The sequence below is a fragment of the Emys orbicularis genome, chromosome 10 (assembly GCF_028017835.1).
Source record: "Emys orbicularis isolate rEmyOrb1 chromosome 10, rEmyOrb1.hap1, whole genome shotgun sequence".
NCBI lineage: Eukaryota > Metazoa > Chordata > Testudines > Emydidae > Emys > Emys orbicularis.
In genome coordinates, this window is record NC_088692.1 from 32,539,755 (window position 1) to 32,552,130 (window position 12,376).

The 12,376-nt window shown below is 42.9% G+C and overlaps 1 protein-coding gene across 2 annotated transcripts in view; it reads left to right on the plus strand.

Annotated features, from left to right (window-relative positions):
* The first annotated feature begins 1,140 nt into the window (after positions 1-1,140).
* MPG (N-methylpurine DNA glycosylase) overlaps positions 1,141-12,376 on the plus strand; it is a 41,467-nt gene continuing 30,231 nt past the window's right edge. For both annotated transcript variants that reach the window (XM_065411689.1, XM_065411688.1), the window contains exons 1-3: positions 1,141-1,219; positions 6,536-6,769; positions 10,160-10,364. In XM_065411689.1, coding sequence (XP_065267761.1) covers positions 1,160-1,219; positions 6,536-6,769; positions 10,160-10,364 — 499 coding nt within the window. In that variant the 5' untranslated portion in view covers positions 1,141-1,159. The remainder of the gene's footprint in view (positions 1,220-6,535; positions 6,770-10,159; positions 10,365-12,376) is intronic.

Here is a 12,376-nt window from a genome sequence, read left to right on the forward strand (position 1 = left end):
TATTTCTTTTGTTCCTAATATTTAAAAAAAAAAACACTTCTGATTGGTCTTAACATTATTGGCTATAGATGGTGGGAAGTAAATATTATATTAAATGTTCAAGATAGAAAGAAATACAGTTTCCTCATTTCCTGAGCACCATCCAGCCTGTGCATTGAGTAAGGCTGTCCAGTGCGGGGAAAACAGTATGTGATTATGTAAATAAAGAATGTATAATGCATATGCACAATGGGGCGCATTAAGATTGCACAGATACTTACATTCTGCCATTTCCTAACTTTTGAGTTGATTTATTAACCTAAATAACCTTCATTTAACATAGTTATTTTTGTACATAAAAATGTAAATAGATTGGCCAGGAATTCAGTTATATAGATAGGGTATTGAATGCCATACGGTCTCTGGGGTAGATGGTGTAATGACACAGCTAATGCCTGGAGGAGCAACTGCTGTGGAGAAATGTGACCTGCATGAGATCTCCTAGAAATAGTATATACTTTGTCTTCGGGGAGGGGAAGGAAGAAGCCTGGTCCAAGGCCTATCAGAAATGTGATGCAAGTTTATTTTGGAAAATAGAGACTGCTCACAAGGAGAGACTGGAAACTAGGCCACTCTGCTATGGAAGGGACTATCTTTTGCTGGAATGTCAGTGATGCCTCACACACTTAAGCTTTCCTCATGCCCACATGGGTCTGTGCTCTGCTAGCCTCCTAAGTACCGTAGTTTTGGCGATCTGTGCTGTCACCTCAACTTAGTTTTTTCCTTCCTTTAGGTTAGAAGTCATGACCCTCACTCCCTTTCTCCGTTCCCTAGACATCTTTCTAAATGATAATTGATATCAGTTCAGTTGATTAAAATCTCAGGATGTTGAGCTGGGTGACATTTGTTGTCAGTTTTAGTCTTAACTTCTGTTTATTTTTCACGTTTAATATGTAATTTTGGCATTTCAGGTATGTGCTATGTGTTTGAATGTTGAAAAGAGCCTGGAATGGCTTCAGTCAAAAAAAACAACTGTGTGTAGATTTTGAAGCTGTGAATTTTCATCAGTTCTCCTCTTCCCCCTTAATCTTCGCCTGTTCTTTGCAGCGGGATAAATGTTTTATTTCAAAACAACTAAGATGTCTGGTCAGCTGTTGCATCACATGTGGCAGCCAGATGGATGGGAACGTACCGGGAGTTCTTTCTTACAGGAAACGAACATCCCCAGCAGTCACTAAAAGTGGGTGTAACCTTCATTCATTTTGCCAGACTTTTAAAGTATTGGTAGGAGTGTAGGCGTAAACCCACAATCAAGGTCTTTTTCTTTCTTTTTTTTTTTTTTTTTTAATAAGACTAAATAGTTCACTTATAGTTATAATTGGCTAGCCTCTGCCTCCACTCCCTTCTTGGGAGCAGGGACTGGGATAATCTCTGATGACAGGACAGAGCAGACAGTGTCCCAGTTGCTATGCTGGAATGCTGTACAAGGTTGGGATGTCACACTGTAGGGTGCAGTGGGGGCTGGACACTACACTCTATGCCAAAAGTCCAGGAGATGGCTCATCTGAGGGGAGGGACTTGACAGCTGACAGGCTTGGCATCTGCTTCTGGAGAGTCACACGTAAAAGACAGACCTGCCTTACTTTACTCTGTCTGCAGCACTCAAGAAGAGCCTCTCCGCTTGAATAAGTCATCTGTCTGTTTCACCTTCCTAGGGTGGAGTTTGGTCGAGACAGGAGAGGAAGAGGGAGGGGAATTTACCTTTACCTTGTGCAGCATTCCAGCATAGTGATTGGTACTCTGTGCTGTCCTGTCCAGATGTCATTAGAGATCAACTCGGCTCGTGTTTCAGCCAGCCAGCCCCCTGCCACATCCAGATTTCTGTCTGCCTACTTGCTAGAATTGTTGCTTTAAATTTTCTGTACCTCCTGACTGCTGTAGGATTGGCAAGAGTCCTAATGGTAACCATACTGTGGGGATCTTTACCTCTCAACTTGTCTCCTCCTGCTATAGCGCTAGGGCACCCTTCTGTGACCTGGCTGGCAAAGAAATGTTAGCAGAAGCCTCCTCTCTCTCTGGAGAGCTGTGAGAGGGAGAGGCAGGTCTAGCTGTTGCATAGAGGAGCTGAGATACTGCCTGACCCCTCAGGTCCTGGGCTATAGGTGAGAGCCTGATTTTGTATGTTAGGTGGGAAAGAGGGTGATTGATTTTGCTTGAGCAGCTGAATCCATGATGGGAGAGGAACATAAGGAGGGCCATAGTGGGTAAGACCAATGGTCCTTCTAGCCCAGTATCCCATCTTCCAGCAGCAGCCACTGCCAGGTGGTTCAAAGGGACTGAACAGAGCAATTACTGAGTGATCCATCCCTTGTTATCCAGTCCCAGCTTCTCTCAGTCAGAGGCTTAGGGACATCTGGGGAATGGGGTTGGGTCCCTGGCCATCTGGGCTAATAGCCATTGGTGGACCTATCCTCCATGAACTTATCCAATTCCTTTTTGAACCCAGTTTTATTTTTGGCCTTCACAGCATCCCTTGGCAACGAGTTCCACAGGTTGACTGTATGTTGAGTGAAGTACTTCCTTTTGTTTGTTTTAAACCTGCTGCCTGTTAATTTCATTGGATGACCCCTGTTTCTTACGTTATGTGAAGGGGTAAATAACACTTCCCTATTCACTTTCTCCACATCGTTCGTGATTTTATATACCTCTATCATACCGCCCCTTAGTCATCTCTTTTCCAAGCTGAAAATTCTCTCTTTTTAATCTCTTCTTGTATAACAGCTCTTCCATATTCCTGATCATTTTTGTTGCCCTTCTCTGTGCCTGTTCCAATTCTAATATATTTCTGCAGAGACAGGGTGCCCAGAACTGCATGCAGTATTCAAGGGATGGATTTACATAGTGATATTGTGATGTTTTCTGTCTTATCTGTCCATTTCCTAATGGTTCCTAATATTTGGTTAGCTTTTTTGACTGCTGCTGCACATTGAGTGGATGTTTTCAGAGCACTATCCACAATGACGCCAAGATCTTTCTTGAGTGGTGACAGCTAATTTAGTCCCCATCATTTTGTATGTATAGTTGGGATTATGTTTTCCCATGTGCATTACTTTGCATTTATCAACATTGAATTTCACCTGCCATTTAATTGTCCAGTCATTCAGTTTTGTCAAATCTGTGGTGAAGGTGTTTTTAACATGTGGTTCCATTTTGGTTTAGGTGGAGCCCATCCTTCCTGTATAGGCTCCTCCTTTCCCAAAAGGTTCCTCCATTCCTAATAAACCTAAATCCCTCCTCCCAACACCACTGTCTCAGCCACCCATTGAAATGCTGCATTTCTGCCCGTCTAACTGGCTCTGCGTGTGGAACTAGAAGCATTTCAGAGAATGCTACCATGGAGGTCCTGGACTTGAATCTCTTGCCAGCACTGCACATAAGTCTGTCTATCTGTCTTGAGAGATCTGCAACCTTCGTATCTGGCAAGCAATTTGCTATGTGTTTCTCCTGGTTATCAGAAGCCTGGGCAGTTGGGGACCTCCCCTTGGAGCCATCTGCTTCTCCAGAAGCAGCGAGAGCAGCAGCAGGCTTTTAACCATTTCATGTTTGGTCTCTACTAAAGGCACATACAGGAGTGGGCAAGAAGCCTGCTCTAGCTGCTGCAATCTGCACTGGTGAGCCACTGCCATGTGAAGTGGCTGAAAGGAATCTTCTGGCTCTGTAGTTGGTGAAGACCTTCATGCCCTCTCCTCCTTTATAAATACTCTGGCAGGAACCGCCAATGAATGCATTCTGGTTAGAATAACTAGAGAAGGCTGGGTGTGCCTGAGCAGCAGCAGTGTGTTTTCAGAACTTGGGCTGCACGGGGCATGTCAAGTGCTGAGCAGCATCAAAACCTTTTATATATGTGCTATTGACCTGTCTGTCATTACAGCTGAAAGCATGCTAAATATCTTCTTATTTATAGCACAGCAGCCCCTGTGAAGAGAGACCCCAGCACACTCTCTGGGGTCAGTGTGCTGTCATTTACCCCTTGATTCTTTTTGTTCTCTCTTCTCCCAGCTCGGACTCTGCAATTTCGTAACTGATCTTTTTTCAGCATCTTCAACAATTTGTAATTAACTTGACTTCTTGCAGTAAAATCTGTGTTAGAAATACATTGAAACACTGTTTAATTCTCATTTGCTACTCTCAGGCTTGGTCCACACTGGGGCGGGGGATCGATCTAGGAAACGCAACTTCAGCTACGAGAATAGCGTAGCTGAAGTCGACATTTCCTAGATCGAATTAAGTTTACTTACTGCGGGTCCACGTGGCGCAGGCAAGCTCCCCCGTCGACAGCGCTTCCTCCTCTCGGCGAGCAGGAGTTCCGCAGTCGACGGGGGAGCGCTTCTGGGATCGATTTATCGCGTCCAGATGAGACGCGATAAATCGATCCCAGAAGATCGATCTCTACCCGCCAAATCAGGCGGGTAGTGTGGAGCTAGCCTTAGAGTGGTGGGTAGCTTGCCTTTTACAGGTTTTAGGGTTTTTCAAAGGCACATAACAAACAGAGATAGAATTTTCTTGTTTAGATTATTTAATATATACATGCAAATGAAAAACCCTACTTTGACTACAATCCCTGGAGTCGCCTACAGACTCGCATTAGAGAAGATGGTGTCCTTTACTTGCCAAACAATTGCTTGGTAACTGATGGACTTGGAGTGACCTGACACATATTCTAGTCTGTGTTCAATGCATGTTTCCCCGCAGTACATAGGCACCAACAAGCAGAAAGATAAAGGGAAGGAGTTTTTTTTTCTTCTTTTTTTCTTTTTTCCAAGGCCTCTTAAACAGGATCAACATTCCATTAATCCCTTTTCTTTATAGATGCAGTACACAGGCGCCATCAAATACTTGTTTATAACAAGCAATTCACATAAGACAAGTTTGCCATAGTGTTCTTTCCTGGCCATTGAGTATTCTAGCATCCTTGGCTGCCATTTGTTTCAGTGAGAGTTGAGGGTGCTGAGTGCCTTGCTGGATTAGCCCACAGATTTCTAGGAGAAGAGCAGAGATATACTCCCCAAAGGTGCTAAAACTGTGGTAACAGTGTACTGAAATGTTTACATGACACACATGCAATTTTTATGAATTACTTTAATTTGAAAGACAATAGATGCTGAATGATTCCGAGCCTCTTTCTGATCTTGCATTCCACAAGAGCAGTGGTTGCCAAATGAGTTAATGCACCATGCAGATTGGTCATATTTTCAGCATGTCTTTATGTATGGCTAGTGAACTGGAAGTTCCAGTTAACCTTTCAGGGCAGTGCCGTTTTGAATGGGAGTCATTCCTTTGATTGAACTTTAGAGGTCAATGTGAGGTCCAGAAGTGTTCCTCCTCACATACCCGCCGCCCTGTGCGTTTGAATGGGGACACTCATTTGCAGGTGTGCCATGTATGTGAGACTAATGCAGTGACCTCAAGTGGGATTTTTAAAGATTCCCACAAATATAAATGAAGGCTGTGATTTAGAGTTTAGCATGCAGCCGGCCTTTCCACTTAAGTCTCTAGCATCATTGGATAATTGCACTTAAGGATTGTTTTACTTCTCAACTTAGGTATTTAGAAAAAAAACGAATCAAACGGGCTGTCTCTGTGCTGTGTTTGGGCGATTTCCTGCTATGCACCCTAACATGTACTTTAATGGATCCTTCTGGAGCAGAAAGTGGTGCTACAGGAAATAGTATTGGTGATTCAGTAGGTGGCACTAGTTTATCTGAGTCAGTACTGAACTGGTCCTAGGGGCACTGTGCTGCTGGAGGGGCCATCGGTCAAGAGAGACTCAAAATGTCGGTACAAATGGCTTTTAGCAGCAATGGCATTTTTAGAAGTATATAGGTGTTCTTGCCACAGATCAATGTAGGCAATTACATTCTTATTATGTAATTCTTTCCTCTGCAGTTTCAGTTGGTACAGGATTCTTCTTCACTTCCTGTTGAGCAGTGTTGCTTGGAACATGGCAAGCATTCATCTAGAGGTGGCTGCATTTCAGAGATTGGTGAAGTGTACATAAATATGTGCTCTGTGTATGTTCAGAGCCTTTTCTGCTCACTTTGCTGTCTGAACTGTTTGTTTCTCTTTGCTGCTGTGAGTCCTACTGAGCCAGCACAGGTCTTGAAATGGCTCTTAGAGTCTTCTTTGGCTTGTGTATCACTTAACAGAATTGCATAATCTTTGTTACAGGTTGCTTTTAGGGCTGGCAATTAGAAATTTATTGTTACTTGTAAATTTAGCAGATTTGATTTGATTTAGATTCCTTAAAAGATAAAACTGTGGAGCCCTGTGCTGCTTTTTTACAAACACTTGTCAGAGCAGAGGCCAACTTTGCATTGCCTGATTTAGCTGCCTATAAGTGTGTAACCTGGTTGTAGACTGTGTCTAGTTTGTTCAATAAATTAGAGCTTTTGTAATCATTTGGATAAAAGGATATATGTAAAAGCTCACCATCATGGAAATTAGTTCCTGTAAATACATACAAAGAGCTTATTTCATTTTTTTTTTTAAATGACAGTTTTCCAGAATGATGCCAAGAAAAAGAAAGCGGTTAACTCCATTAAATGCTGTCCAAAGTAAACCCAGCTTCTCTCCAGCTGACACCTCTGGGAGCCTGACAGTTGTTCTTGATGGGAATTCCTCTCCAGTAAGCAGCAAATACTTCAGTGAAGAGAAGAGGACATCTTCCCGGCTAGGGACAGATTTTTTCAACCAATCCTGCATCAGCCTGGCTAAATCATTTCTAGGACAGGTAATTGACACAAGGACTCATGTCCATGCCAACAGGTTCACTTTGTGGTACAGCACACAGCAACAACATAAGTTGTTGGACCATAATCGCATCCTTTTACTGAGTTTTAATTCCAAAGCTCTCTGCTGTTACAGGAAATATTGACTCACTCTTGTTCTTGGTGAAATCATTGGGACTTTCGGGAACAGGGTTGGGCCCATTTTGGTTGCATGAGCAGAACCAGTCTCTTATCAGATCAATTTTCTGTTGCATTTCGCATTAAGCTTATCTTGAAACTTTATTTTTTTTAATCCAGTTTACTCACTGAAATGGGATTGGTGACTGATCCAGGGCCATTATTCTTGTAACAGGTATTCCTGTATGTTGGCTTTGTATTTTCTTTGGCTGGGTGGCCTAGTGGATAGGTTACTGGACCGGGACTCAGGAAACATGAGTTCTATTCCCTGCTCTACCTTGCTGGGTGATCTTGGGTCAGTTATTTGGGATAGCTCAGTGGTTTGACCATTGGCCTGCTAAACCCAGGGTTGTGAGTTTAATCCTTGAGGGGGCCATTTAGGGAACTGGGGTAAAAATCTGTCTGGGGATTGGTCCTGCTTTGAGCAGGGGGTTGGACTAGATGACCTCCTGAGGTCCCTTCCAACCCTAATATTCTATGATTTCCCTTCCTGTGTCTCAGTTTCTGTATTTGTGAAACGGGGATAGTGCTTCTGGCCTCCTTTGTAAAGCGCTGTGAGATCTATGGATGAATAGCAGTTTATAAGGGCTATGGATTATTATTATTATTATGCTATAATATGTTGGAATAGTTACTTCTCTCTGAAAACCCAATCTACCTCTCTAGACTTCGTGCCTTCTTTCCTGCTTGTATGCTTGGACAGCCTCTCACTTAATATACACCAAGCTCTATCCTCTTAGGAGGCAAATATTGCTTCTTTCTTGACTGCAGCTGAATCAGCATGGGTCGATCCTACAGAAAAGACAAGGTGCATGATTTCACCCTTCCTTGTACACTACTTAACTGTGTTCCATCGGGGATCCCTTTGCACTAGAACACAATGTGTTTTGCGGGGCAGGCCGTGGGTGTCACAGGGGTGGGGCTGTTGGATCTTTGACTGTGCACATCCATCAGACATTCTCTGCCTACCCGTAGGCGGGGAGCCACAGGAGCCCTGAGGCTGTGATAGCAGCTGCATAGTATCTTCACAGCCTCCCCCCCCCCCTCCCCAGGGACAAGAAATCCTGATTACATAGTTCAGTTAAATGAATTGTGTACTTTAGCCAGGAATTAGCCCTTAAATCTGTAAAACCCCACCCACACACTCTTGAAGCACTCCAAAGGTCTCAAACTTGTGCATTCCTGCTCTGTATTGTCCTGTGTTGTGCCTGCTATCCCTCTTGGAATTTTGTTTTAAAAAGTTGTCATGGAAATGTTTCTGTCAGTCTTAGATTTGATAAAAGTTTTGGATTTTGTCTTACCAAACCTAAATTTTGGGTCATACTTGGCCTGACAGTAACTCTCTTTAAAATGCATTTGGTCATATTAGCATGCACCGTCAATAGGACACAGAAACCTAAACAGAATAGAATACATCGTAGGATATTTTGCATATGTACTAGTGAATGAGGATAGTTAAGGGCATTTGCTTATTTTTCCACTAGGAGAAACCCTTGTCTTTATTCTACTTCAGTGAATTGTTTTTGCTGTAATGGAGGACAAAATACAGACGGAGTTTACTAATCATCAGTGGAAGAGAGATGTGTGTCTTGAGTGGCTTCCTTTGTGCACATTTGGGGTAGCTGAGAAATCAAGGAAATGGCTGTGTGAATCTTAAAACCACAATTCGATCCTCAGCATTTTTTCTGTTAAAAAGAGAAAGTCAGCCATGTGTGTCTGATGCTTTTGGAGCATAAAAGCTGACTGTCATTATTCACAGATCATGACTTCAGACTGGCCAAAAAATTAGTATGCTTCTGAAGCCTCTCTGTGCATATTTCATGATTGAAAATGGTAAACTCAGTAATTTCTCTGATACCGTTGAGAACTCGAGAGTTGTTAAAAACAAATTCTAAAATGCAACAGTTGTAGTGTTTGATGCAGACTTCTGGCAAATCCATTACTGGATCAGGCCAACAATTGCTTTAGCAATCCAGTGCAAGCATCTGGCAGGAATTAAGCTCTCTGCTTCGTGAGGGTCATTCCAAAACCACTTGTTTTTAAATATGGGAGTGCAGAATGTAGTATAATTGAACAGAGAGTTTGTGCCCAAACGAGGCTACGTTGAAGTATTTCATAAACACATTAAATAAAACAAGATGTCTGGAAACAACATTAGGTCAAACCACAAAAAACAGTTTGTATGGATTTTGCTTATGTTTTGTTTCTCTCTTTCTCTTGTTTTAAAATTATTTTCACCATTCTCTATTTCTCCACCTACATTTAATTATTTACCTAAGTGCCAGCAGCAGGGAGCCTGTTTCAATAGCGAAGTTTTGTCAGGATGTTGCCGAGAGTCTCTCCGCTGCATGTTATGTACTGTGGAAACTACAAAAGCATTATTAATACCCTGATTATGATTACGTGCCCAGCTTGGGACCAGGACTTGGTACTAGTCTTGGTAAGACTGTGTCCAATGAGGAAATTATTTCATCATATTTGTTGTCATATTTTCCTCTGAATTAAATAATACGCATGTAATGATGTGCTAAAGTTGTGATTTAGAGTCAGTGTCAGTGACTTAACAGGTGGCACTCTTTGCTTCAGCCAATAAACATGTTGGATGGAACAAAAAACAAGTGGGCAGGCTGGAAAAAATGACCTTATTTTATGCTGTAACACCATAAATTTTTACTGCATGATACAGTCACATTGAGAAAAATGGAACTTTTGTTCCCTCCAGCATTTTGATAGGTAAGTGTCTGGATCCTTGGACTGAGGTGTGGCACCGGATGGGAGCTGGAAGAGCTCACATTGGGTTGCAGAGTATTCTATGGGAGATGATGGAGAAGCACCCATTATGCTGTGTGATAATCCATGACTCTTTACATTTCTGTACTTCTCATGCTTTTTCCCGTGACCAAGGCTGTGTCTACGCTCCAGGGACTATTCTGCCATAGTTATGTTGACGTAGCTGTGCCAGCAGAGCCTTGTAGTGTAAGTGCAGCCTACACCAATGGAAGGGGTTTTTCACTTGTTGTAGGAACACTGTTAGCTAACACACAGTTAGCTTCTGTCAACATAGCTGCGCCTACACTGAGGGTTAGGTCGGCATAGTTGCATGGGTCAGGGGGTTGAGTTTTCTTCACACCGCTGACTGATGTAGCTACGTTGACCTAACTAAAGGGTTCCTTACCTTGGGACTCACTAACACACACTTTTGACCTGTGTTTCAGATTTTAGTTCATAAACTTCCCGATGGCAGAGAACTCCGGGGAAAGATTGTGGAAACGGAAGCATATCTGGGTGGGGAAGATGCAGCTTCCCATTCAAAGGGAGGGAAACAAACTGCAAGAAATGCAGCAATGTTCATGAAACCGGGAACCTTGTACGTGTACCAGATCTATGGGATTTATTTCTGCATGAATGTTTCCAGCCAGGGTAAGTGGTGACTCAAGAGTTATAATGATTATGGCATGAGGTGCTTCCATAGTGCAGATATTCATACTTGCCATGTCTCAGTCATTTATGAGCTTCATACAGATTCTTAGTCTGCAAAGACAGTTGCTACCACCACCTTTGCCTCCCCTCATGACTTAGGGTCCTGTGGCACCTTTAAGACTAACAGAAGTATTGGAGCATAAGCTTTCATGGGTGAATGCCCACTTCATCAGACGCAAGTGGGCATTCACCCACAAAAGCTTATGCTCCAATACTTCTGTTAGTCTTAAAGGTGCCACAGGACCCTCTGTTGCTTTTTACAGATTCAGACTAACACGGCTACCCCTCTGATACTTGACACTCATGACTTAGTGCTTCTGCCCATGGACCTCTAGCTAAAAACAACCCCGGAAGACTTGGCCCTCTTTAAATTTAATGTTGCCATTGTCAACTGGTGAGTATTACACACACGTTGCAGGCAGGGCCTGTCTCTGACCACGTGTATGTACAGGATTTAGCACAATGGGGACCCGAACTCAGATGAGGCCTCTAGGCAGTACTGGAATACATATAATAAGATTTGAGTCTCTAAGGTAGAATCTGTATTTGCCAAACTTTTCTTAGGATGAATTAAAAAAAATTCTCAGTGTTGTTATCCTGAGATGCTGCCTCATATGTGCAACCTTTGTGCTAGACAACACTGATGGTGGTTCTTGGTAAATTTGTTTACACTCTTTCAAGGACACAATGTAGCCTGATCTATAGATTATGTATTAATTATATTGATTAATTAAGAATTCTCTGTTATCACTTTGAGGGTTGACAGGTTCTTGTCCCATGATCAGGCTCAGTATTATTAAAATTACTATATATTTGGGAACCGCGATGTGCACAGTTGCAACACTCGCACTATAGGAACTCTATCACCTGGATCACCTGGATTGATCGGTCTTCAGCTGTTGTTAAGACTGCGCCGATCACAACACGTCTGCCATTCTTCTTGCACTCTTGCCTTTCTTCTCCATGTTCGTCCGAGATGTTTAACAATGTCATCTTCCCATCTTCTTGGAGGCCGACCGGGTGGTCTTTTCTGTTCTTGCGGGTACCACTCAGCAATGATTGTGGTCCACCTGTTGTCCGTGAACCGTGCTGTGTGGCCCACCCATCGCATCTTGTTATATCTGCTTTCCACGACAATATCTTTCACACCGGTGCGTTCTCTGATCATTTCATTTGGGATCCATAAGGGAAATTCCCAACATAGCTCGTTCCATTGCCCTTTCAGCCACCAACAGCCACTGCTCTTCTCTCTTCGTCAGTGCCCACGTTTCACTGCCATACAGCATGGCTGGCAGCACTGTTGAATTGAAGATATTTGTACGTGTGGTCTTGTTGATTTTTCCTTTGAGGACGTCCTTGATGGAATTAAATGCATACCATCCTGCCCGAATCCTTCGCGAGAGTTCTCCGTTCAGATCTTGGCGCATATTAACTTCTTGTCCCAAATATATGTACTGTTCCACTTCTTTGATTTCTTCTCCTGTTATCGTTATTTGGGCTTTTCGTAAGACGTATGATCGCATGTATTTCATTTTCAGGCCGACCTGACTGCTTTTCTTGTCAAGTCTTCGTAGCATGTTCTGCAGTTGATTGGTGCTTTCGGCAATTAGTACGATGTTGTCCGTGAATCTGAGAAGAGATAATCGTTCTCCGTTTATGTTGACACCACTCCTCCAATTGATCTTGTTCATAACCATTTCGAGGCAGGCGGTGAATAATTTCGGTGAAATCGTATCTCCTTTCTTTATGCCTTTTTCGTTTGGGATGCGGAGGGGGGTTTCGAGGAGAATAACGTCTGTTGTACATCCAGTATTCTCTTCCTTCAACAAACTGATGTACTGCGTGTTAATGCCCTGCTCTGTGAGCGCCTTTAATAATGTGTTAAACTCGATGCTATCAAAGGCCTTTTCACAGTCGACGAATGCAATGCACAGCAGGAATTTGTATTCCCT